Here is a 27592-nt window from a genome sequence, read left to right on the forward strand (position 1 = left end):
TTCCTAACTCGATAAGATGGAGACAGAGCTTGGATTTAAACGAGACTATTTTGGGTATAGATTCCCCCCCTACACACACCCTCTACCGATGGCTCCATAGCCCAAATTGGAGGCCTCCCCCTCCTCCTTATAGCAGATAGGCCTATACCAGGCAAACACAATTACCTTTGGCCTAATGTGGTTTGTTATGATGAAGCATTGTTGTGAGGTCTAACTGCATTAGCCTGAGGATAACAGATGTCATGACAGCAGGGCACATTCATCTAGTTTGGGATTTCATTATCAAGCTTTAACATGAATCCAATTTGCTCACTTAAGTACTGGGACTTTCGAAGTGAGAAATCTGTCTTTAGATCATTTTGATATGTGTCGTTTGGGGGATTTGACTTTTATATTTGTGCATGCAAAAGAGGACCGGTGATGAGGTGTGAGCCAAATGAGTCACACAATGTGACTCATGAACTCACACACATGCACGCTCACGCACTCAACTGGAGTGACCCGTGAGGCCGGCTGAATCAGGCTCACGGTGCCCTCCCTGTCATCAACCTCCAGTCTTGGATCATCAACGCTCTCCTGCAGTGGGAGGGTGGACAAAAGTGATGCTGGTTTTTGTGTGTGCAGGTCTGTCTCATCAAGTCCCCTTGCGCCAGGGTTGCATCTGTCAGCCGCTGCCACCGTTGTGATCGTTTTGCCTCAAAACCACCTTTTGCCAAACAAACGCTCTCTCATCAGAAGCATCTTATGTAATCAGTGTCCTACAGCTATTTTTTATTCTGTTTAATTCTTATTCCACGATGGCAATGTTAATGAGATTACTATGTTTTGACAATTGTTGGGACATACAGTGTATTCTTGCTTTTACATTTTTGTAGTTTATACCCCTTTGAAGAGAATAGTTTGATGTTATCAGAGCCAGGAGTGATTAGTGGCAAATTGTGTCTAAGTGCGAGCCTAAAAACCACCAACCTCTAGCATTCAAAATTCTTTGTCTAATCTGAAAAACCACACACAGATAAAGTTTTGTTAATCCGTTCACAACGTTAGTTCACAATAGTTTTGTTGTTGTTGTCTTTTTACGGTTGTAACTACAGTATGCATTTGAGTCGATACTTTTTTTACTTTTACTTTACTTGTCAGTACTTCTACTTATACCAATCTTTTTATACACAGAGGTATACATATGTACAGTACTTCTACTTACTGTAAGTACCTTTCCCACTTTTGCCCATGCACCTTGAAAACAAAACATCCTTTGTGTACTACAGATGATAATTCCTGGTAAGGCGTGTTTAGATAGTGACAATCTCTGGTGCCGCCGCCCAGTGCTGTCACTTTGTTTTTATTACAGTGAAAGCCACACAGGCCGAGCTGGACAATGCATGAATGTTTAAATTGCTCACAGTGTCCAATGGCGTTAGTGTCAAGCGGCGCATCCCCAGCGAGCGTGGCTGTAAAAGTAGTCTACGTTGCCTCATTCACATTAGAATTCATTGACTCTTCAGTGCTCCTCTGAATCAGCCTGCATTACACAGAACATGTATGCACACTCAGCCGCCACAACATTAAGTGCACCTGATCAGACATGAGAGTGGTATCAGAAATTACTCTTTAAAAAGATATGAATTGTCAGTTTTGATTGACATTTTCAAGAGTACAGTACTTTTTTTTTTTGTTTTTTTTTTTAATGTGGTTGTAGTACACAATTGTTAGGAACAGCACTGTATCATATTGAGGGGTATATCACTTTACAATAAGGGTGCACTTATGATGGGTTTTGAATAGGTTATTAATTGGCTATGTTGTTAACACTTTTTATTACCGGTATAAATTAATGTTATAGCTCCTTAGTAATGCAATGTAATGGCCAATGGCGTACGACACAAAAGGTGGTACAATTTGGACTTTGACCAAAAATCAAACAAAAGTTATACAAAACGTTGTTTCATCATATGGGATACCTCTCATGTCATCAGCAAATCTTATGCAACATTTTGTTTTTCTCTTTGGATTTTCTTTTTGCAATGATGCCACAGAAGCTTACCAGTGCACACACAGAAGACATGAAACTGAATGTTAATGTGATTTATTTCTATACTGCATGACTTGTAACATTGTTGAAAACCATCCATTTTCTATATCACTTATCGTGTTCTGAGTTGTGGGGAGCACTAGCTATTCAGTCTCAGTCCACATACAGTGTATGTAGAAAGACCTTGTGGGCTGAAATATCCAAGTTTGGGCAGTCACAATTTAAGAGTTGTATGACAAAGCTGTTGTGTTTTGGTCTGTAAACACATTCGCCTGTTTTTTTCCCCCAAAAAATGTATCATTTTGATTGGCTCGCGAATGCTACGTGCACAGTCATGTGACTGCCTTGTGTTGTCTGATTGGTGAAGTGGAGTCAAATGACACTAGTGATCCCGTTTGATTGGCGCAACGGTGATCCCGTTTGATTGGCGCAACGGCCATAAACGTTTGATTGGCGCAACAATGCCATAAACAACAAATATTGCGCTCGTATAAAGAATTGTTGATCAGTTCTCCTGAATTTTATGAGCTTGATTAGATGTAGCAAAAATGGGCCATCTTTTAAATGTCCATTATTCAGCTCCACTTCAAATGCTGACATTATTGGTGCCTCCACGTTGATATTATCGTTAATATGTAACCTGCACGTTTGCTGGTTTGTGTCATAGCAGGCTGTAAAAGGTCTGCTGATGGCAGTTCATTAAAGATGCAGTGTGTGAGACAGACTTAGCACATGTCCCCCCCCCCCCCCCCCCCCACGCACACACACACACACACACACACACACTCTGTCCCACCACCACCACCACAGGGGAGGGGCCCAGCTCCAAACCTGCACCACACAGAGCAGACTAGGCACAGGCTAAATATAACACCTCCTTTTTTACACCACCCCAGAGACAACTGTGCAACAGCATTGATGTCCTTTAAGCACAATCAAAGTAACTCTGTTGTTACAGTATGTACACTTTTATTTACATATCTCAGCAAGGTTATCAACGTACGCACATTGTTCTTTCTGCTTGTTGTAATGCATAAAGTGTGTGTGTGTGTGTGTGTGTTTGTGTGCGTGTGTGTGTGTGTGTTTGAAGTATCGATTGCCCTATGTACATTAATGGCTTGTTCCATCAATTTGACAACATTAACTCTAAATGGTAGCATGTTGTTTTCCTTTGTTGTATGTATAAACACATGTTCCTGTGTATGAATTAACAGTCCAGAAGGCAGATATTTAAATAGCAATATTTACATTCATGCATCCGTCACGTCTCTCACATACAGTTAGGTACATGTTAGATGGGTGCTTGTTGGCTCCTATCTGTGCATATCGAAATGCAAACTTCTTGTTTTTCACAAATTAGCCAATAACTAGACTCAAATGACAGCCTTGATAGCACTTAGCACACGCACGCACACGCTCACGCTCACGCGGGTGCAACCTGATCTCTGACTATTGGCCGACTATCCTCTCTCTCACCAGTCACAAGGGCAGCCCCCTGGTTTCTATGGTGATGGGTGACGAGTCCTTGGTGACACACTTAGAAACGTGAAGATTGTCGAATCCACACACAACACTTTTGCTACAGTGGAACCTCTAAAGTCAAATGTCCCTGAACTCTGATAATTCAGAATTGGAGTTTGAACCCTCACCATGCGAGATGCGATGCTCGACCTCGTAAAAATTTGAAAGACTTCAGTTCAGTGAGTATTTGTGAAGTAACTCTTCAAGAGCTTCTTTTTGCATGATTAAGACAAACGTGATGACAACCATAGTAAAATGGAACTTATTGCAGGATGTGGACAAGGGTGGTAATATATAACAATAACAGTACACACTAACCTATTTATAGGCTAAGGGGCGCATCAATTACACCGTAACCATCTAGGCCCTAGGTGGTTTTGGGGTGTCAAACTCATTTTTGTCACAGGCCACATTGTAGTTATGGTTTCCCTCAGAGGGCCACTATGATTGTGGAACCATATAAATGTATAATCGCCTCATCATATCATTACATATATAGTGGAACCTCGGTATTCTTATGCTCTAGTTTTATATGATTTCGCTTTTTCAACATATTTTTTTGGGGGATGAAATTTTGTCCCAGTTTTCATCCATCCCCATGGTTTTAGAACAGTTGAAAATGGTCGACTAATGTATCCGCCTGCCCGTGTCACTCTTAACGTTCTTATCTTAAAATGTTTGCCATTTCTCAGTATTGTTAAAAGTGAAGAAATTAAACATTTTGGTCCAGAAAAACATGACATCACCGCACAGGATTTTCTTAAGCAGGCCATGTGAAATGATATGATATGATGGGCCGGCTCTGGCCCCTGGGCCTTGAGTTTGAGACCTGTGATTTAGGGTGCTAATAAAAAATGTGTTTTATGGCCGCTTGTGCTGTATTTTGGAGATTTATTTATTTATTTGTTTTTGATTTATTTATTTTTTGCTTCCTAGCAACAACACTGACTGCCACTTGGAACTGTTCATAATTCCCTCCTCCTTTGTCCAAGGGCCCAGTTCCAGCTGAAGAAAAGTAGCCCCGAAGCATGATGCTGCCCCCACCGTTGCTTGACTGTAGGTATGCTGTTCTTTTGGTGACGAGCAGTGTTGTGTTTGCACCAAACATCCATCCATCCATTTTCCGTACCGCTTATCCTCACTAGGGTCACGGCGTGCTGGAGCCTACCCCAGCTATCTGTGGGCGAGAGGCGGGGTACACCCTGAACTGGTCGCCAGCCAATCGCAGGACACATACTGTATAAACAAACAACCATTCGCACTCACATTCACACCTATGGGCAATTGACAGTCTTCAGTTATCCTACCATGCATGCTTTTGGGATGTGGGAGGAAACCGGAGTACCCTGAGAAAACCCACGCAGGCATGGGGAGAACATGCAAACTCCACACAGGCGAGGCCGGATTTGAACCTCGGAACTGTGAGGCATATGTGCTAACCAGTCGTTCACTGTGCTGCCTTTCTCCAAACATATCTTTTGGAATTAAGGGGAAAATGATTGATTTCATCACACCATAACACAACCTACCAAAGATGTGAGGGGAAATTTGTCGACTTATTATATCCACTATACACTACCACGAGGGATGGGTATCGTAATTGATTCATTCATTATCAAGGATTCTGTAGACTGTGCCGAAGTGACTGCTGTTGATTGTTCATTTCTTGAAGAAAATCAAGCAAAAACGAAGTGCACTACATGGGTGTAGCAATAGAGGCCCTGTTGATTTACTCTGAACTAGTTTGCTGTCTAAAGAAGATCATCATAAGATGATGTCATACTTTATTGAGCCCCAGAGGGGAAATTTAAGGCCTGCATCCACACAGCCCTCCACCATTGCACAACTCCCGTGGGCAGCCACACGCTATTATTCGCATCAAAACACAGAGTCTCTCTGAAAATTCAGAGAGACTCTGCCATCTCACTAAAAAATGGTTATTGTTTGCAAATTTTTACCCGTAATGGATCACCGGAATTTAGTCAAATGCCCATCTTTAGATGGCACCAAATATTTCTCACTGACCCGCTCCCCCAAACTGGGCAGACTAGATCAGGGCCTCGTCAGTACACCGTTTTATGTTTTAAAGTTTTACTATGAATAGCAACTGGGTTGTTTTTACAGTTGTATAACAGTTAAGAATATTAAAACATTACTGAAGACATTGCCTGTGCAGGTTTTATCATGGTAACAGTATAACTCTGGAACATATTATTTCTATTTTGTGGGAAATGCATTACGAATGGGTTAGAGGTCTACCAATGCCCCCGAATGGATTGTGTTGGACCTTAGAGGTTCCACTGTCTTTGTATGGGAGAACGTGTACTGAGTTGACTTTTACTAAACCAAAAGTGGACTAGCGTGTAACGCTGCAGAGAAAGAAATCACATTCACCGAAGCACGCCATGACATTGACAAAAACATAAAATCTCATCAAACACACAGAGACAAACAAGTGATGCTGTTTTCTGCATCGGTGTCTTCACAACACCATCAATGGCATACAGTGGCGAAATGAAATTTTGTATATAAATAATTCATTAAAAAAAAAATCAAGAAACTCATTGTCCAAATGTTCACGCTGAAAACTGTACAATATCTTTTTTGGTAGAAAAATAAATAGAGAAAATAAATCGATGAATGACTGAAGCATATTACATGAGTCTTGAGAACGTGTTGCTGTTTCCTCTTTTTTTCTTTTTTCAAAATATGGATTTCTTTAAATTGCATAGTCATATGAATGCACGCCTCAGAGCCAGGAGTGACAATCAGCTTACGCCCCTGAAAAGCATCTTGTCTCCTAAATGCGGAACCAAAAATGGAGGATATACTATGTAAAAAAAAGTTGCATTCTCTGTAAAAAGTGCATGCACGTTATTTATTGTATGTGATGGGCTTTGGCCCAAAATGGCGCCGTGGGGCTGCTCTATTGTCTGCGCTTCTATTGCACGTGTGAAGAGTGCGTGACGTCTGGATGTGTGGCAGACTGGTCGACAGTCAGCAGCCTGTCAGCAACACTTGCTCTTACTAAGAGCAAGTGCTCAGCCTGCTGGAACGCTTTTCAACAGCACACACCAGGGGGGTCGTGGGAAGGGGGCTTTCATCCTCGCTTGCCTTCATGGCATTTCCTTACTTCCACCTTTTCTTCAGCTCACCGGTGTCTTCGGTCTGAGGAGAAGAGGAGGGGTTCACCAGTCTGGTAAAACCCTGTTGCATTCCGGGTGAGAAGGTGTCACTGAGGGAGTGGGGGGGGGGGGGGCTGAAAGATGATGAATGCTGTCACTTCCTGCTCCAAGCTGGAGTCAAGTCTATACCACAGTGTTGTTTGTACCCATGGCCTTCTTGGTGCGGATGCTCATGGCGTATTCTCCGCGACTTGTCCCGTTCTCTTCTTTACGCAGCGGTTTCCTGACAAAAACCAAAACACACGATGAGGACGTGATACAGTGGACTCTCCAAAGTTCCCAAAAGTTGTAAGATATACAATAATAATAATAATAATAATAATCCATCCATTCATCTATTTCTATTCTGCGTAGGGTCGCAGGTGAGCTGGAGCCTATCCCAGCTGACTTTGGACAAGAGGCGGGGTTAAAATTGGGGTGACTTGAATTGCCAAAACCGATTGTTTTGATTATTGTTTTTATACACTGGAGAAGGTACTCAAGCATGTGATGATTAGTTCTACCTGTGAAATTGAGAATGTGATAAACAAACTTCGAACTGAACTGAGTGATGTCAAGAGCTGGAGTTGGTTAGACTGCATGTGTGCATCTGGTTGTGAGCTGTGGCCGACAGCAGCTCCTTGCGCGTGTTCTCGTTTTGTATTTGTGTGTTTGATGATTTGTCCTGTTCAACAAATGACTGAAAGTGGATCGGTGACTGTGGCTCTCCTTGCCCAAATGCTCGGGCATTACAGTACCTTAATTGCGTCATTTTTTTCTTACTTCATTCTAGTGGTGCCGTATTTGAAGCTCACCTCATAACAAAGTAGAAAAATGGACCAAGCGAGGGCTCGTAACTCGAAAACCCCGTAGGTTGGGGCACTCAGAAGTCAAGGTACCACTGTATTTGTAGGCACCTTTCAAGGCACTCAAGGTCACCTTACAGTAGTGGTGTAACACTCGAGAGCGGTCTTGAGGCCACATTTTGAAGGTCTTGTCTCTGACTCGCCTCCCCAAAGTCTCTGTCTCGAACTGGCCGGACTTGGGATTTTCCCACCAGACCTGATCTGCTATTGTTCAACTTCACTGATGTGAGAATAAGGAGAAACACTTAGTAAAAGAACAAATACCATCAATTCATGTTTTACTAACCCCCCCATCACCCTCGTAATGACTGCAACCTTCGCAGTGTTCTGACTGAGGGACACACGGTTTCTCGGTGAGCTCTGGTCTCGGGCAGTCTTGGATAGTGTTGTCTTGAGCACAACACTACTTTACAGCACAATAATAAAATAAGGAAACTTTTAAATCCCATGAAAATAATGAAGTAAGGTGTACAAGTTAAATGGATTATGCAGATTGCAAAACAAGGTTTTTAGACAGGAATTAAAATTGTGGCAAGTGTCGCTATCTTAGAGTGATTGAAGAACTGCGTTCCATAGATAAGGAGCTGGACTGCAGAAATCTCTGGACACAAAAGAGGAACAAACGGGCTGCAGGTACAGTGAGGAACAAAGACAAAGAGGAGCCGAGAGTACGGAATGGAACCTAGGGATGGATGAGGGCTGAGAGGGAAGTGGGTGCCAGGTTACAGAGGGATTCGAAGGTGAAGAAATGGATCTTCTTAAAGTCATCGATGAACCTATCATGCATGTTTTGGGAATGTGGGAGAAAGCCAGAGTACCCAGAGAAAACCAACGCAAGCACGAGGAGAACATACAGACTCCACACAGGAGGTCCTCAGCCGAGATTCGAATCCAGAACCTCGTCGCTGTGAAGCTGATGTGCAAGCCCCTACCTTACTGTGCTGCCTAGTTTGACTTCATTTTAGTTTTTTGATTTTTAATTACATAGTTAACTCATAGCTACACCCTCCCTTAGCACTACCTTACAATCAGTAACCTCTTTCAGATTACATTATCTGCACGAGATGTAATCCAACTGCATACTTCTACCTCCACTTTTGTATGTCACCTTATGTTCCTGCCTTTTCTGGAAGAATGTGTTCACTACAGCCATTTCCATTCTTTTTGCAAAATCTACCACCATCTGTCCCTCCAAGTTCCTTTCCTGGATGCCAAACATACCCATCACTTCTTCATCACCCCTGCTTCCTTCACCAATATGTCCATTACAATCTGCACCAATCACAATTCTCTCTCAGCCTGGGATGCGCAGAACTACTTCATCGAGCTCTTTCTAGAATTTCTCTTTCACCTCTAGGTCACATCCTACCTGTGGGGCATATCCACTAATCACATTATACATAACACCCTCAATGTCAATTTTGAGCCTCGTCACTTGATCTGACAATCCTTTCACCTCCAACTCTTAACTCTTCCTTTAAAATAACTCCTACTCCATTTCTCTTCACATCTTACACCATGGTAAAATAATTTAAACCCTGCCCCTAAGCTTCTAGCCTCACTGCCTTTCCACCTGCTCTCCTGGACACACCATATATCAACCTTTCTTCTAATCATTATGTCAACCAACTCCTGGATGAGTTGATGGATGGCCGGAGGTTCCCAAATTGGTAAATTCGCAAATGCCAGACTGCAAATATGTGGGGGCTTTTCTGTAATTTGTATACGTCTCATTATGTTGGCAAATAAAGGCAGCGGAAGTGAAGCTAACTCTAGAGAGAAAGTGGAGTGATGTCACTGTGTAAATGGTCACCAGTACATTGCACCCCCTGTCAGCTAAAGGCCACACCATTGAAAAAGGGACTTTGGAGTTATTCGAGACGCTGATTTGATTTCTTTGGTCTCGTGAATCACTTCTAATAAGCCTCTTTTCAAAGGTCACATTTGCAGGAAGGTAAAGATGCATTGCAATGCCGGCGATAAGGCAATTACCTCCTTCGACTGCTAGATACAATCTCTCCCCAAAGTAATGAGTTCGTGTGCGGCTGTCGAAACAAGCTGGGTATAACATCTATCCATATGTGAAAGTACCTCCTGGTGCAAAACTAAAGATGGGACGAATTGAAGGCTGGTAGCCTTCAATGAAGCACCTTTCATGCAGTTCTCTGTGCCTTTGTGCTTATTATATTTGTCCAGTGTACTGTGCTCTGTGATGCGACCCCCTCAGCTGGCCTGGCTTATGTAACTCAAGAGACACATGTGAATACAGTTAGTACAGTCATTGTCACGCTTCGCAGCGTACAGTGTCCTGTCCAAAGCCGAGGAGCCTTGAGCGACATCTTGTCTTTCAAAAGCAACCACTGGGCCCTCTGACTTTGATCGCTCCATCCCCAGACCCAACGTGCACTCGGTCATTACTTAAGCAGCAAATAGGCTCGACTGTGACCTGGTACGGTGCGAAAATATGTGTACCTTGGAATTTTTGTCGTCGCTCTGTTATTTACCAGGATTATGAAAAAAGAAAAAAAAAAACGATTTTGTACATAAATGATTCAGTTTTGTCACTATGAAATGGTTGTGCAGAACAGCAGAAAAGTGGAAAGCATTCTAGAAAAAGAAATCATAAATTTGTCTTGTTTCAATCGCTTGCCCGTTTTGCCCTCGAAGGTTAGTATAGCATTTCTGTGTTGGTTTGCCAAGACTTTTCCTCTGCACACCCTCACTCTGTTTGAATGCTCTCCCGCTGTCGAGTTGATTCGTCAGCCCTTGTTTTCAGTCCTTGAATGTGAATGTGATTTTGTCACACCTGTTAAACCATTATGTCACTTGGTGCTGTCTGAGCTGTCACGGCCTCCGAGACGCATGACACAACTCCTCAGGACTCCTACTCGGCTGTCTAGTCCAAGAGAGTACTTTCATCCCTTGAACAAAGTCACTCTCAAAAACTGTATCGTCATCACAATAATCATGGCGTAGTCTCCTCCACTGAGTGCAAGGAGCGGGTAATATAATTATGACAGAGGGTTTATTTATATGTTGTGTTCGTTGAAGATCCTTTTTGACAGGGGACATTCCCTGCAGACCTTCACAATGCATTAAGGCCTGCCAGGTCGGACCGGTATATTTCCCCATCATCAGAGGCAACACACCACCAGGTGGTGATCAGTTGATAGGTCCACCCCTCTCTTCATCCGAGTGTCAAAAACATGCAGCCGAAGGTCCGATGACACGACCACAAAGTTGAACATCGAACTGCAACCTAGCACTTATGGAGACTCTTACGTATGAACATGGTGTTTGTTAAGGACAATCCATTACAAGCACAAAAGTAATCATCATCATCATTATTATTATTATTCATTCATTCATTCATTCATTCATCTTCCGTTCCGCGTATCATCACTCGGGTTGCGGGAGTGCTTATTATTATTATTATTAGTTTAAACCCTGCGGCACAGAACACAAACAGAGCATTATTCACAGGTATTTTTCTCTACGGGAACAACAACGGATTTGGAGGTGATTTGGGGACCTTCTCTGCCTCTTCTTCTTGCTCTTAGCATAATTATCCTGCATTTCTTCCGATAGACTTTGACATGCCCAGCATGTTGCGGCACAACGTGGTAATAGACCGCAGTTTCACAACTCAAAATTTGTTTTTGCCTATACACTGTAAAAAGAATTTGAAAAAAACAATCGCTTAAAACTCCTCTCTATAATGGTGAACCGCAATATAGCGGGGTAACACTATAACTGTAAACAGCCAATAAAAAGCTGTTCTTTTTACGTGATGCCTTTAACATTTGGCTGCTCAACAACTCATGGTTCTGTCGTTTTCAGTGCAAAGGCTCACAGCATGTCAGTAAAGGAGCCAATTGCTATTACTTTGTTTTAATAATCCAAGCACTGACAATTTGGATAATCTATAATAATTTTACGCAGTGTCCTCGGATTATGACGGAGTTCCATTCCTACGCCAGTGATGTCGGAATGTGCCTTAATCTTAAATCATTCAATGCACCCCATCCATCACCTCAAAATGTCACGAAGTTTAAATCTGGTGGGTACATTTGCCATTAACCTATGACTTCTAATAAGAGTAATTCTGTATAGGAGGGCTGTATTGGCTTCTTCAGTTACATGTAGTCATATCGTAGACAGTTTTCTATTGTATTGATTATCACACAATCAGTTAGTTATTATTGTGATGATATCATGTAGTGACTTTTCCAAATCAGTCATAGCACTGTAAACCATAAGACTTGACAATTTACAAGTTGCAATTTCCAGATAATCAAATGCCTGCAGACTAAGGCCAATAAACATGTACACCACACTTCACTAATGAGAGTTTGTGGTCGTTGGAGGTGATGCTTTTGGCTAATGGCTTGGTTGTAAACAAAGTGTGAGTCATGACGAACGCTTCCTCGGAGACAGATGCTGCTCACCGTGTCCCTGCGGGACCCTGGGAAGCCTAAGAGATCTAATAGTCCAGCCCGGAGGAGGAAGCACATGGCGCATGTGACTGCGGCTATTGGAGCCCTCAAGGGGATCAAACTGACAGTTCGACTACTTTAAAAAACAAAGTCAGTGTGGTCATATTCATGTAATTTACGACTTTGGATTGACAGGAGCATCTCAAATAATTTGGATATCGTGAAAAACTTATTTAATTTCAGTGGAATAATTCACTAATTGAAATTCATATACAACCCCAATTCCAATGCAGTTGGGACGTTGTGTTAAACATAAATAAAAACAGAATACAATGCTTTGCAAATCATGTTCAACCTACATTTAATTGAATACACCACAAAGACAAGATATTTAATGTTCAAACTGATAAACATGATTGTTTTTAGCAAATAATCATTAACTAAGAATTATATGGATGCAACACGTTCCAAAAAAGCTGGCACAGGTGGCAAACAAGACTGAGAAAGTTGAGGAAACCTCATCAAACACCTGTTTGGAACATCCCACAGGTGACCAGGCTAATTGGGAACAGGTGGGTGCCATGATTGGGTATAAAAGGAGCTTCCCTGAATTGCTCAGTCATTCGCAAGCAAAGATGGGGTGAGGTTCACCTCTTTGTGAACAAGTGCGTGAGAAAATAGAAAATTGGGGTTGTAGTATTTACAGTGTAGATTCACTGCTCACCGAGTAAAATATGTTGTTGTATTTCGTTATCTAGAATTTTAATGATTAAGTTTACAGCTAATGAAAACCCCAAATACACTGTCTGGAGAAATTCAAATAATGCACAAGAACCAATCAAAAGAAAATGAACCAAATAGAAATGAAGTAGATTTGGTGTGGTAAAGTTGTTGCAATTTTCAGCTTGTTCCTTCAAGGGTCTCCACAGTGAGTCACCTGGCACAGTTTTGATGCCGGACGCCCGTCCTGATACAACCCACCTGTTTTTTTAACCTGGGGCATAAACATGTAACTCAACAGAAATTTATTTTCAAATTGTTTCCCAGTGTTATTGGGGAACCAGCGAGGGAATGCAACCCATGCCGTCTGCATGAACGACAGCAGCGTTTCCCACCACACAAAGCAGAGTTCCTCATATTGCGATAAAACCCACAGAATGTTGTTTTGTGACAGTATAAACACCAAACCTACCAAAAGAAAGACTAGACTCTCTTCTTTCACCATAAAAAAAGGTAGTTCTTTGCTTTTTCCTTTCTTCTACTCAACAGCTGTGCCAGTGTCAAATCCGAAGCATCTACAGCGATTTGTTAGTCCATTGGTATTCAAAACTAGATTTCACAGACAAACTGGATGAGTCCCTCTTCCTTGCCTACCTGCTGAAAAACGTACATGAGGAATACTGTATATATGTCAGTGGCAATAAACGGTCGCATTCAGGTAACGAACATACTGTAAAAGTCCACGGCAGTGAATAAGTTAATCTGCTAAATGAACTTTTTCTCCGATATTCAAATTTCTATATCAGTTCATTAAAAAGGCTGCTGGCTGCAGGTTGCATTCCCCAACAATGTAAGAACCACTCCCATTGACATGTTGCTTGAGGCCAGTGGGCAGGACCAAACATTCTTGGGGCTCCAGTGGACCTGTACACACGCTTTCAATAATAGATGCCAAGCTGTTGACGTGCGGCAGGTGGCAACACAACACTTCACATGTTAGATGAATATTTTAGAGGAAAAGCTGTGCAATCACAGCACACCGTCCTTTTTGAAGTCTGGGCTATGGGTCGTGATGAAATTAGGACATGTGATACATGCTGTTTACAATTACCATCTGGAAATTACAGTAACATCCAGTGATTCACAACACTACAGAATGTTCTGCGTGTACGATATGGAATATTACATTCCAAGCCTTCTAAGTTAACATGTAACAAGTTTCTTGGATGTACTGCATTGCCCTTGAATTGGTCGGGAGCAGCTGTGGAGTAATATCCGCTTTTAGACAAGCCTCCCGGAGCGCTAAGTGATTAGGAAAAGCATCTCGCTCCATTAGCACGTGGGGCTGAGCTTTGTTTATTTTGGCTTTCTGGGTTGTCAGACAGCCGGGAGGGAGAGCAGCTTCATGTCTTTTGCTTGGGATGCCACGGCAACACTGAGAGGCAGCATGTGCCTGATCCTCTTCTTTATGCCTGCACGCACCAGCCTCCCTGCTGCTGCTGCTGCTGCTGCTGTGCACTCTCAATAGAATAGAATTGTGGGGAAGTGTTTTTCTTCATCTTTATTTCCCCTGCAAGGCCCTTTGCTTGTGACAGATGAGTGGCAGGCACAGATGATAAAAAATAAGAAAAGGCCAGGAGGGCAGTGGCCTGCAGAGCCAGCTCCTAACCTCCTCGGCTGTTTGCGACACTCTGGCCCTGGCCCTCATCCAAATGATTTGATTTGGGAAAGCCTGCAGCACTGAGGGCCTGGAAGAACTCTATATATACTGAATGTGGTTCATTCCTCTCTGACAACCCCTCCCCGTCTTATTGATATTGACGAACGACAATGTTTCTTTCTTTCTTTCTTTCTTTTTTTTAAACATTTTAGAGCCTGAAAACATTAAAAACATGGGCTCCATATTTGTGGACTGCGCAACGTGCGCCGGAGCACAAATGGTGCGCATCTTGATATTCTTGTCAGCGCAAGGCATGCTACGCGTTTTTGCTAATTTGGCAGACTGCTCTGCACCAAGATGGGCGGTGTCTAAGCTGTGGTGGGGGGTGACTAACGTGATATTGGTGAATCTGATTGGTGTGCACGCAGGGACACAGACACGCGAGGTCCTCGGACGTGTGTGGGGGATGACAAATTTATTTCAACAGTGGGCATCCAAACCTCTTAATCATTGTCGAAATCAATTCATTCAATGCATTGTTGAAAAAGGGGTATTTTTCCACCTCCCAATTGTATAACCTCATGGGCGTTCTGCATTCCTCTGTACTTTCACATGTCAAATTTTAAACCCACATATTCAAAAGCCAGTTTTGTAGCGCTTACGGTGTTCTCATCTTCTTTTGCGGGTCTGCGTGATTGGGGATCATTTTGTCATCTGGATGCAATAAAATAAACATTCCTGTTTTTACTTCCACCAAGCATTATGATTTGGTTCCGTATGCGTTTTCTTATGTTTTCACATCCCCCCACCGTCCCACCCTTTAGTAACATTTCACGTGGTACGTTTTGATGGAGGGAGGAGCTAAACTCGCTGTTGTCTGCTGATTGGCCAACAGAGAATTGTCAATCTTTTTCAATGTTATTAGGAATTTATTAAACAGACAGAAAAAAGTAATTGCCATTTAGAAAAACATTAGTGAATGACAGTGTGAGGAAGAATTTTTTAGGATGCATATATTTTCTTTTTTTTTTTTTTTTTTTTTTTTGATCACGGTGTGATGTCCCACTATTTTCATCGCTGATGCCGATATCATCCCACCAAAGCAAGCATCTTCAAGATTCCCCAATCCGAAGACTACCATGGTGAACTAAACTGCACAGCTAAAGCGGGGTACCCACATACTGGTAACTAAGACTAATTTGAGCATTTTTTTTTAGATTATGCTGAGCGATGATCCTGTGCTGGGGGGGTGTTATGCGTAGTTTTTCCTCCCCCATCTGCTCGTAAACTGGCGGGGCCCAACAATCACAAACGTTAAGCCTGTTCTATGATAGCAAATCCTTGTGTGCGGTCGCCACAAAATTGGGCCGACACCGCAATGAAAATGACAAAACAACCACAATATAGTTACCAGAGAAGAAAAACAGTTAGGCTACCTTCTTCTATTTCATCCTCTATGAGTACTACTCTTTCTTCCTCTTTGTATTTTTCAGCATTCTGTATGCCCTGTGGCACCATGCTGCCTCTCACAGGTCTGTCTGGGTACTTCGACAGACATCTGTTTTGGGAGGGACACTCGCAATTGTAAGTGGAGGTATCATTATATGTGTGGTGTGCTGTGTTGATCAACTTGAGAACGTCACACACTTTAAGAGCAGTAAGCAAAAGCTTGGCAATTTTGCTCCCTAATGTATGGGGGGGTCTCTCACATGTAAAAACGGTTAAAACATTCAAAATCGGTACGTGTGTACCCTGCTATTCTCAATTATTTTCTTGGTTGTCCGTGCCATAGAATGTTATCTTTCCTTTTCATGGTGATTCATTGTCCCGTGACTTTTAAACAATGAGGGCAGGTGTGACAAATGTTGAAGGAAACCCATTTATTCTTAGATTGCTTGTCGCTGACAAATGAATGCGTAATGAGCTCTGACTGGACCTGGTTTTACGTGGCATGGCATTGAAGTCTGCATGCAGTTTACAGCCCACGGGGCTTCAGGACACGACTCGCTTGCATGTATAAAAGATGTGGCCTGCAACTGAATGACTGAGCAAATTAATTCATAAATAATTGCTTTGGTTTGCGGATGGAGCCAGTATTGCAACAAGACTTTCCTACTGCATTAAAAAAAATAAAAAGGCGCCCCTTGGCTTACACCGGGGTGGGAGGGTCGTCTGGAGAATTGCCATAATGAATTCCTGTGCAAACCACCCATTATTTCCGCTGCCTGACTTTGCCTATTTGTTGTTTGGAGAAAGAAGAAATAGAGTTCTGCTGAGGGGGGCTTAATATAGTTCAATAAATATAACGTACAACAAGGTGGCTTGATCACGGACAAATAAAACAACTCTGTGATTTAGCATACACATCTGGAGTTACTCCCACACGAGTGCGTAAATATGTCAAGATGTTTATGGATGGTTGCTCACATGCATGCAATGGCAATTTGTGTGTGTGTGTGTTTGTGTCTTTATTAAATGTCTGCCGACATTAACGTGTAATTCAGAGTGCATGTGTGACACTGAAAGGCACACAGAGAAATGGGTCTGGCTTTCGCTGCAGGCCAAAACCTCACGCAGCCTTTCCTCTAATAAGTCAAACGAGGGGAAACATTTTCAGTCGCACCAGCGCCCACGTGGGAGTCCTCTTTGCTTTCCCTCCCGTGCGTCCAGCCGCCACTGTGAGATGCACTTATGCAAATGAAAATCAACAGTATATAGTATAATATCGCATAATCAGACAATGTTTGGAAAACATCAACCTTCCTCTGAGACATTTACAAGCAATTTCTGAACATCTGAACCCAGTGTGACACATCAGGATAATGACAGCATCAATATGGAACTCGCATGACACAAGTCAAATGTGTCAAATTATACATGATATGATGACTACCTTTAAATTGAATTTGTGCTCGCTTTCATTAGTGAGACGGATTGTTTTGACTCATCCTAATCAGCTCATTCGGAATGTTCTGAACTCCTGTTTCAATGCCATTGTTCCTCCGAACAGAACCATCCCTGTTCCAAAGCCGATAGAGTGCACTTCTTCACACAGCAAATTAGTTGAGAGGGATAGTAGTGCATGATAGTAGTCCACTCCATCTTGCCTCAAGTGCTTCATATGTGATTATCCAAAAATCAATTCTGCACACCTGACCAAATACATGACGATCTATGAATCGATTATCATGACCACCCCGAGTCCTGATCACCTTCCGTTGGTTTGGATTACTCAACTACAAAACAGCCGATATCAAGAAAACTTTGTGGAGAGCAGAACAACACTGCAAACAAGACTGCTGGGAAATAGACATAGGTGCATACACTGGTCAATTGTACCTTCTGCCATCTAGCATTCAATTGTTCTGCCTGTCATTGTGCGTTGCTACCATAGATAGACGAACAAAAATGCATTATTGGCAATAAATAATAGTTTTATGACCAATGAAGTGAAATTGGATAATTTTCTGCGGCACACCTCATGAGCTCACACAACATCCACAGTGCCCCTAAAATGTATTTGCCCCCTTCTCAAATGTGTATTTTTGTTTTGCATAGTTGCCCCACTTTAATGTTTAAGATCATCAAACAAATGTAAATATCAGAGAAAGATAAACTAAGTGAACATAAAAACTAGGAAAACTAAGGGGATGGTCAAAATTTTGGAACCTTCAAAGCCAATCATCAAGGGGGGCTTAGTTTCTTGCCCCTTCGAAAGCGATTGATATTACGTTTTCAGTTATTCTGTGAAAATGCTATGCTATGACTTACTTTTTCTCACTTTATTTCTGAAGTGACATTAATCAGACTGTCACAAATAAAAATTTGCATCCAGTAGTGCTGCAATTAGTAACCAAGTATTCTACTGACAATTTTATCGGAATAATCAAGTATAGGAATAAAATCTATGTTTCTTTATGAATACACATGAGAAAATAAGATATTTCACTAAATAATGAACAACCAATTAGTTTTCTCTTTTAGATAATCAAGAGTATTTTTCTTAAATTCACATATAGCGGGAAACTGCTTAAATTTCTAGTGAGGCAATTTAAAACATAAATATAAATAGATTTCAGTTTAAACTTGGGATTTCTTGTGAGTATCAAAAATATAAGGCATTAATTTAAAAAAAGAGGAACACAGTTTGTCATCTTGTTATAAAGGTAGAATTTTTAGATACTTTAGCAAAACAAAAAATGTAAATTTTTAGATACTGTGGTATCGCAGTCAGAACACGGGGGGACACTATGTAAAAATATTAAATCAAAAAGAGGTGAAGAAAAAAAGCTCTAACATTTGCAGGGTTCTTCTCCCCAATGGCACATTTCAGCTCCCCCCCAAAGATTTTCAATTGGATTTAGATCAGGATTCATTTTAAAGCAGTCCATTTTTCTCCTTTTCAACCATTCCTGCGTGCTTTTGGATGTGTGCTTTGGGTCTTTGACTTGCTGGAGGACCCAGGATCTTCATCTCAAACCAAGTTTTCTTACACTGAGTAAGATATTTCACTCTAAAATCTCTTGATAATTTTCAGATTTCATGACACCTGTGATACAGTCAAGGCCTCCAGTACCAGATGTAGCAAAGCAGCCCCACAGCATAATGGATCCTCCACCATTCTTGACTGTTGGCAGGGTATTCTTTTCCTTAAAGGCCTCATTGCACCGTTTGTAAACATCCTGTTTGTGTGGATTGCCAAAAACCTCCTTGTTTCATTTCTCCATGAAATGCTGTTTATCATGTGCTCTTTTGTATCAAACACACATTCTCCAAAGAAAAATGTTGTTTCACTTGATTGATTTTCTTCAGGAAATTTCACATTTCGTATTTCAACTTCATGGGTGCCAATAATGGGGAGCATGACTGTAAAACAATCAAAGGAAAAACACCAAATATGGCAGTGTGAGCATGCCTTCTTGTGTATTCTGTATTTGTAAACTCAAAACTGCATATGTCAGAACTGCCGTAAACCGAGGACCCTCTGTACATGCATCTTGCATGGCTCACTTTGACGGGGTATATCAATTTGACCCACATTTTTTACCTTGGAGTGCCCTGAGCTACGAAATTTTTGATGTCATTTTTCTGGGACATAGAACCCTTTATATTGTAGTTTAAATATTAATTAAAATGTGGGTAGAAGAATTTACCATTACTAATCGCTAATGGTAGCGTCTTGTTTCCCTAATTCTAACATCTAACTTCATATTTCACAACTTTCATATTACATAATATCACTTTCAGTGAACCAGAAAGTAGCCTACAAGATAACATATGCATAGACAAATTAAAAAATGCTTAAAGACCCTGTGAAGTGAATTCAGAATTTTTTTTATGATAATTGCTGAAAATGTGCAAAGACAGGACTATGTAATACTCAATTGTGGTGATCAAACTGTTTTCCACCATTTCAGTTTTCCTGATTTGTTTCAGGTATGGCTAAAAAGGTGCCTAGTGGCTAGTGGTTCGGGCATGACTCCCCCCCTACCCCACAATTTAAGAACTTGAACACCTTAATTGGTATTGGTGATTATCCGGCGCAAGTGCGACATGGATCGTGGCCGCTTTAGAGCGCCTCGTTGTCCTCTGTAAGTGCACGCGCGTAATACAGAGAAAAGCAAAAAGACAAGCAAAGAAAAAACCCATAAATGTCGGATGGAACAGCCTGGGCTTCGGGCTGGCATTGTTGCTTGAGATCGCCTCGTTGTCATTTGTGAGTTTGTGCATTTCACAGAGAGAAGGAGGAAGAACTAAAGGGGGGGGGGGGGGGGTCAGACGTGACAGCCACTTTATGCACAGGGTCTTTGCGCTGCCGTGGCTGCTTTAGAGCAGGCGCTCTAAACTCGCAGCATCCGCAACGACCCAGTGGGATATATTGCAGTCGCAGAAGGCTTTAAGCAGATATATTTTTGAGGCTCAAACATGGAGTTATGTGGTTAAGAAAGATGCTAGACGGGTAGCATCCATTTGTAGTAATAATATTTAATCAGGGTTTCAGCACATTCAGCTGACACGCCCACATCATTTGAGAGCGTAGACAATGGCTTGACTTCACACGATTTGGAAGCCATGTACTTGGCAAATTTATTTAATCATTCAAATGTGGTAGGATTGTTAACAACACTCTTCTTGTAGTGTGTCACATTTAGAAGATTTACTTACACTCTACAGGGATTCAAATATATTTTTTCACTTTTGTAACTGATATATTTGTCTCTTTTCAACGTGGAATGAATCAATCTCTGCATATCAAAGTTATGGAGTTGGCTTTTGTGCGTGGGTTTCCAATACCATACATTCATTGTTGTTTACCGCCTCATTGCTGATGCTGCTTGCCAAAATGTGATTGTGATTTTTCTCTCTTTTATTGTCAGCTCAACTATGGCAGAGGTCCGTGCTCTATTGCATTTGAACGGCAAAACATGACAGTGGTTTAAAGAAGAAAAAGGGACAACCGACCTCTTGATGGCCTTGTAGCAAATGATGATGGCTGAGAGGAGGAAAAGCGCCGAGGCACAACCCACTGTTCCCATCACTATAAAGTCCATGTCCGTCCACCAGGGTCTTACCAAGGGCACCATGGGTTCTGCCACTGGGGAGAAGAAAAGCAGAATCAGAAAAGACAAATTACCACGGCGACAAGAAAAAAAAAAAACAAGAAAACAGTTGACTAAACGCCGAACGTCCTGGTTCTTGTTCAACAGTCATTGATATCCATATACACGTCGATACCATAAATCATTTAGGTTCCCTTACACCAGCACTCTTTCACTCTTACACCGCACATTAGATGTAGGCTGCAAGACTCACTCAGTTGATTACATTGTATGCATCAGCAACTTTGAGCGTCTAGTACATCTATCTATCTATCTATCTATCTATCTATCTATCTATCTATCTATCTATCTATCTATCTATCTATCTATCTATCTATCTATCTATCTATCTATCTATCTATCTATCTATCAATCTATCTATCAATCTATCTATCTGTCTATCTATACTGATTGATATGCATCAAGGCAATGTTATAAGTCACTTCAAAATGAAACACTCCCTTCAGGCAACTTTACATTTGTTAATTCAGCATTTTGTCACATCCCCCATGGGATTGGTTCCAGGCTCTGCTTAACCCATTCCTTTGAAGGAGAAGATATTTTTTGGAAGATTTTAGTAGATACATTATCGAAGGTTCCAGTCATTGTCCCACTTTTTGGATCCATGCATATTCATTGCCTTCTAAAGATTAAATTTTAGAGCAAAACTTCAGTCCTGAGATGAAAGAATAGAATGATAATTATGCAGTTATAGGGATTTAAGTGAGCCTCCATTAAATGAATCATTCCGGGTGTCTCGACCCTTTTTTAAACAGTCTTGTAAAGGAGTTAAAACACTAAATGGGCCCGCTTGTCATATTCTCTCACAAAACGAACCAACTCGTTGAGGCTTTAAGGCATTACATGACACCGACATAGTAAAAATGGGGGGGGGGGTAAGGTGAAGCAAAAAAAGTGAAAGTACCTCTAGGCCATAAATCCAAAACAATCAAACAAATATAATATGACGGTAACTGAGTGTGCCTTCTTGTGCTGGGTGATAACATACTCGTACACTGCGCCCTGTTCACAACCTTTAAATGTCATAAACCGAGTACCCCCTGTACAGATAAAACATAGGACTCTATTTTCGAAGACAGCGCAACTGTGACGGATCGCAAATGCTGGTGGATTGTGATTTTCATGCAAGCACAAGGAACATTGTGTGTTCGTCAATTTAGCACACCGGTCTGCGCCAAACTAGGCGTTCTGGCGAAACGAGGGTGTGTCCTTTGAGATGCGCCTGGCGGAATGACAATTTGGTAGCAGAAAGTCGGTCTAAACCTGCTCAGACCACGTCTAAATACTTGCGCAAGGTAGACTACTGGTCTAATGTGATTTTGGTGAATTTGATCAGGGCACCGGCAGACAGATACTGACGTTTTAAGTCGCCAGCGATTATCACCAGCTCATTCTGTACCCCAGCTCACATTGTCTGTTTCCACACCGGCCAAGAGCAGTGACAAAGCTCCACTCATGCACGGATCGCTGCGATTACACATCGTCCTCTTGCCCACAGAGATGTCTACACCGAGACGTCATTGTGCCACATTTAAAGGCAACGAGAGGAGCCGCTTTGATTGGCGGCGAATGAAGTCAGCTGTAAACACACTCTCAGTGGCACAGCCCGCCCACTTGCGGATCCGCTGGGCTGCGCTGGTCTACGAAATTACCAACACCGGTCTAACCCGTCCCTGGCGCACAGTTGCGCCGCCCACCGCGGCAGATTTATACAGTTTATGAAAATAGGGCCCATCAACTTGAAAAAAATGAGTGCATTTTTTTAAAGATGCATGCCAGCCCAGTAGCTGGCGATGACAGTTTTTTACTTTGTTGTGACTGTACAATGGGTGCTCAGAATGACAAAATATATACAATTAAATATTTTCTGAGATTAGGAGAAGTGTGATCTACCCATTTAAGAGTCTTTGTCCTTTTTTTGTCCTTCTCAGACTGAGGTTGGCATTATTTGTGTTTGTAAATGGACAGTGTGATTTGTGATGCTGCAAACAAATGGGATGGATTTATTACGTAAAGTAATTCTGACTTTTGTCACATGAATGAACACAAGCTTGAAGTATAATGGCTAGAAACTGGAGATTGTTGATGTTACGGGTAAAATGTTTTCAGAGTGCAAATATTTGACCAGGTTGATGTAGTCAGCCATTGTTATTTTGGTTGTGATTTGGTTATGAGTAGTCATGCATGCCTACACTGAACATGTAACACACATGTACATGTCCTTTTCACATTAGTGCACTATGAAAGATCATCAAGTGTGCCACTGCAAATTATCCAATTTCACTGAAATGTTCTGAAAAAAATTGATTTACTACTAACAATGTATCTTGGTTCAACTAAGCCAGTGAGTATAGTGACAGGCAGAACAAGTAGTTGGCAGAAGATACAGTCATCCTGTGTATGCACTTTTTGTGACATTTTTGTTTGGGGGTGTACTGTGAGATTTGTAAAACATATTCCTTGGCTCAATAAAGGCTGGGACACACTGCTATAGAAAATGGGCGGATGGATGTGTTGCTTGTTTAAGGATAATCTCATTATTTCTGTCCTGTACCTTGTCCGGTTTTGACTTTTTGTTGTCTTAAGCTCCATGCAGTCATGCTGTTATGATGTTGCAATATTTCAGAGTTCATGCCTATTGTCAGCGCACAAGCAAAAAAAAAACAAAAGCGAGCCAGATCAGGATTTACAGAGCCGAACAGTATCATGGTGAACCAAACTGAACTTGTTTACATTTTCAGGTTCCAAATGACTGTTATCACGTAAACCAAATGCTAAAAACGACAGTCCTTAACAGTTGTGTAATTAGTGTAAAAAACTGAGCAGTCACACCCACTTGAGCTTTCAGTCAGATGTTCCTGGCGGCGTTTGCACGGTGACCTTGACTACAATCACAAAGGGCGTCTATGACTCCACATTCAAAGGGAGCCCACTAGTGTGTCAGGGAGAAAATCACAAACAGTGCCCCCCCAAAAAATCATGGGAGCAGCTTGATGAAAACCTTTCCACTGTTGTCTGCTGATGATGAAGTACTCATCCACCCTCATTTAAAGGGCTCAGTGTGAGTGATTCTAAAGAGTCACGGTAATAGCTCACAATGGCTGCATCATCAGCAATGCCTGTCGCCCATATTTCAGTGCGCCGTTCGTTAACGGGGCTTGAGACCATCTACAACTCATAGCCACTTTCGGCGTCCTGGCAGGTGAAATATGACGTCCAATCGGTAGGATTCAGACTTAAATACAAAATCCTGCTGCAACAGCCGCAGAACACAACACACACTTATCGCCGCCAGCTCAACTTCAAAACAAAATGGGTGCTGCTTTCATTAGCCTTTTGATCAAATTATAGCTAATTTAATTAAGTCATCTGTGTTTTAATGGGGGGGTCCTCCGGGGGAAACCCTCGGAATGAGCCAGTGAGTTTGGCGGCCCAGCAGGCTTTGGATCTCACAGGCAGCTGGGTACTCCCCAAGGTCAGGCCCAGCGTAAATGAGCTCTGCTGTCAAGATCCTGCTGGCTCCATCACATGCACAAGCGTACACGTACAAAAACAGAATAGGACGAATGGGGAATTTCTGCACGAAAGAAAGCATGTCGCATGGTACACTGGAAGAGATGGTGGCAAAGGTACTCACACTCTACTTTAATAGAAGAACAGACACTTATGAAAAGAAAGACCCATTGAAGAAGATGCCCTGATTCAACTCCTTAAGTAAAAGTACTAATACAGATTCTGAAATGTACTCCAGTGCAAAAGTAAAAATGAATTTTTGCCATCAATTATTAACAATAATAATGTTGTGAATTGAGTAAGAACGAAAAAGCCCAGTTAGATAATGATGACAACTGGAAAAAAAAAATACACTTTACCTTTGTCTGTGTTTTTTCAGATACGATTGAGAATTTTTGAATGCCAGAAGCTGGCGGAAATTTTAACTTTCAAGTTTTAAGCACAAGACACAACACATTGCCACAAATCATTCTTTCTAGGTGACAACATTAAACAATTCTCTTGAATAAGGTCATAGATGGGAAGTATCTTGTTTCTGCAAATCAGTCGCGTCATTGTTGTTAATGCTCTCCCTGGTTCAATTCCTCCATGTCACTGCTGTCCCTCTTTGTCACTGCCTTAGAAAACCCCACGATGTCAATCAAGACCTCAACCGCTTTTGACTTTACCTCTCTCTATTTAAGTCTTTTGAAGTTGTGTCATCAGCCGCGGGGCTCAAAAAAAGTTACAAGCCTATTTTGACAAAGTAATGAGTAGAAAGCCCAGATATCTGTTCAAATGTAGGGAGTAAAAATGAAACGTCGGCCGGAAAATACATTTTCGTACAGTTACCTGAAGAATCTAACAGTAACAAAGTACTTGTACTTTCCGCCACTGGAAAGATAGCATAGCAGAGTAAGACAGATGCTGGAGTTCTTACCTGTGGCGCCCAGTAGCCGCGGGGGAGGCGGCGGAGGCGGCGGTGGGGGTAGGGGAGGGTATCTTCTACAGTGGCACGCCAACTGGCACTGTTGGCTAACTTTCTCGACCACGGCCTGCGAGCATGACCTCTGGAGCTCTCCCTTTGTTTGGAACCAGGAAGACATGAAAAATAAGATTGAGATGCTGTCCTCACAACACACACGTGCTTGATTGTAGTCTCCCCACGCTCCTCCTCCCGCTGCTGTTGTGACTGGCTCACGCGGAATAGTAGCACATCTCCAGCTGCAATTCCTGTAAGAAGCCACCCACCCACCCACCAACAGAGTGGGCAGCAGGCTGCCCCGAGGAGTGCGAGTGGGTGGACTTGCAAACTCAAGCGGATCACATTACACGTGATCCCTGCTAACAGCGTGTGTGTGTGTGTGTGTGTGTGTGAGCAACAGCTTACCGCGTATCTGTAGGCAGCAGCGTGGGGGCACAGGTTACACTACTCAGCACTAGCATATGCCTGCTGCATACATCCTGCTGAGCTCGACCAATAGTGTTGGGGAAAAACACTCCATGTTCCCACTAGCGTTTGTTTGTCTATGATATTTGTGTGCCATGAGTTGAGTCACCACCAACCTGCATAAACATGCATTAACTACACTCTCTGGACACAACATTAAGTATACCTGCACAGTACACTGACATCCAATTTAAGAATGTAGACGTTTTTTTCCTTTAAAGTTGAGACATTATTGGAAAGGTAGTCATTTTAACAATGCTTAATTGTTATTATGTTGCACTTGATTGAGCCTGTGAATGTGGTCCTAATATTTTGGCTACTTTATTTAGCACCAGAGGAGAACCTTTACAAAGCTTATGGGAAAGTATCATTTTGTAATGTTTATTTGTGTGTATGTGTGTGATACTGAGAGGTCTTGTTGGTAATTTGGCTACCGGATTTAATATGCGATCGAGGCAATGCAAGAACGTCAGCCTTTGGCAAACATAACAATGTTCTCATTTGATACTAATTTAACAATATGCCTATTACTGTGCTGTGGTTATGGCAGTGTGGACCTGCACTGAATCATACTTAAGACTTTCGCTACCTGATTTTATCTAAAAGCGAGGCAATGCATGAAGGAGCCTTTGTAATGCTCTCATTTGACACCAATTAAACAAGATGTCTATTATGCACTGCGCTGAATCATACTGAGAGGTGTTCTTAATCGTTTGGATATACTGTACCTGATTTAGCTGTGAGAGAGGCAGATAGCCTTTGCAAATACAGTGCATTAAACAATGTTTATTATTGTGTCATACGTATAGTGGGATAGAACTGCATCAAATCATGCTGAATGTTTTGTTTTGACATGAGGGGGTCATGTGGCACAAAATTTTTTTTTTAAAGCAGTACGATACAGTTGAACACTTGCAGTGCGTCTATCATGCAAGTACATAAACCAAAATATGAGAAACACCACTCGATACCGTGCAAACTATAAGTACAATAAAAAAAAATATTGCATGTATAGCTCGCTGGCAATGGGCATTGTGAAAAGATAGAATGGGACAGATGTGCAAGTGTAGCCAATGAAGTGTCATTTGTGGAGTATACCACAGTTGTAAAAAAAAAAAAAAAAAAAAAATTATAATAAGTAAAAAAAATTAAAAAAGGAAGAAGAAAGTGTTGCACGTTACCTGGCATGAGAGTAAGAGCAGCGAGAGAAGGCAGTGAGCGAAGAGGAGAGGCCAACAACTTAAAGTGAAGGGCATGAGATCTTGGAGCGACATTCCCATTGGCGCTCTTCTCGGCGATCCGAACGGATGCGGCATCCATACAGCACGGGCGTCAAGTGTTCGACACAACACCTTCCTCCTCCTCCTCCACCGGCCGGGATCCTAGTCCAAAGCGGCGGCGACGCAATAGCACCGGTGTCGATAGCGTAGGACGGGGCGAGCCGGTGGGATGAGGAGCGGCCAATCACCCAAATAGATCCACATCTCTAAAGTTGCTCTCTCCTTTTTTTTTTTTTTTTTTTTTTTTTATTTCTTTGATTTATTTATTTTTAATTTTGGTTCGTGTTGCTGTCTTGCGATGCCTTACATGATCCCTTCCTCGGCTGCCAGCAGGAGTGCAAATGGGCCACT

General features: G+C 42.0%; 1 protein-coding gene across 1 annotated transcript; it reads right to left on the minus strand.

Moving 5' to 3' along the window:
* Positions 1-2915: 2915 nt before the first annotated feature.
* prima1 (proline rich membrane anchor 1) lies at positions 2916-27592 on the minus strand. Its single transcript, XM_061696417.1, has 4 exons — positions 27143-27592; positions 25452-25593; positions 20862-20994; positions 2916-6961 (listed from the first exon to the last, which is right to left on the minus strand). Exons 1-4 carry the CDS (start codon positions 27275-27277, stop codon positions 6862-6864), a joined length of 510 nt encoding a protein of 169 aa, XP_061552401.1. The 5' UTR covers positions 27278-27592; the 3' UTR covers positions 2916-6861.

This window comes from Phycodurus eques, chromosome 14 (assembly GCF_024500275.1).
Source record: "Phycodurus eques isolate BA_2022a chromosome 14, UOR_Pequ_1.1, whole genome shotgun sequence".
In the NCBI taxonomy this organism is placed as follows: domain Eukaryota; kingdom Metazoa; phylum Chordata; class Actinopteri; order Syngnathiformes; family Syngnathidae; genus Phycodurus; species Phycodurus eques.

Bases quoted from the DNA above. Each gene is read 5' to 3' on its own strand.
- prima1 (XM_061696417.1), bottom strand. From the start codon at position 27,277: ATGCCGCATCCGTTCGGATCGCCGAGAAGAGCGCCAATGGGAATGTCG. The intron at 25,594-27,142 runs GTAACGTGCAAC...TTCCAAACAAAG, and splicing joins TGCTCTTACTCTCATGCCAG to GGAGAGCTCCAGAGGTCATG. The intron at 20,995-25,451 runs GTAAGAACTCCA...TCTTCTCCCCAG, and splicing joins GCGGCTACTGGGCGCCACAG to TGGCAGAACCCATGGTGCCC.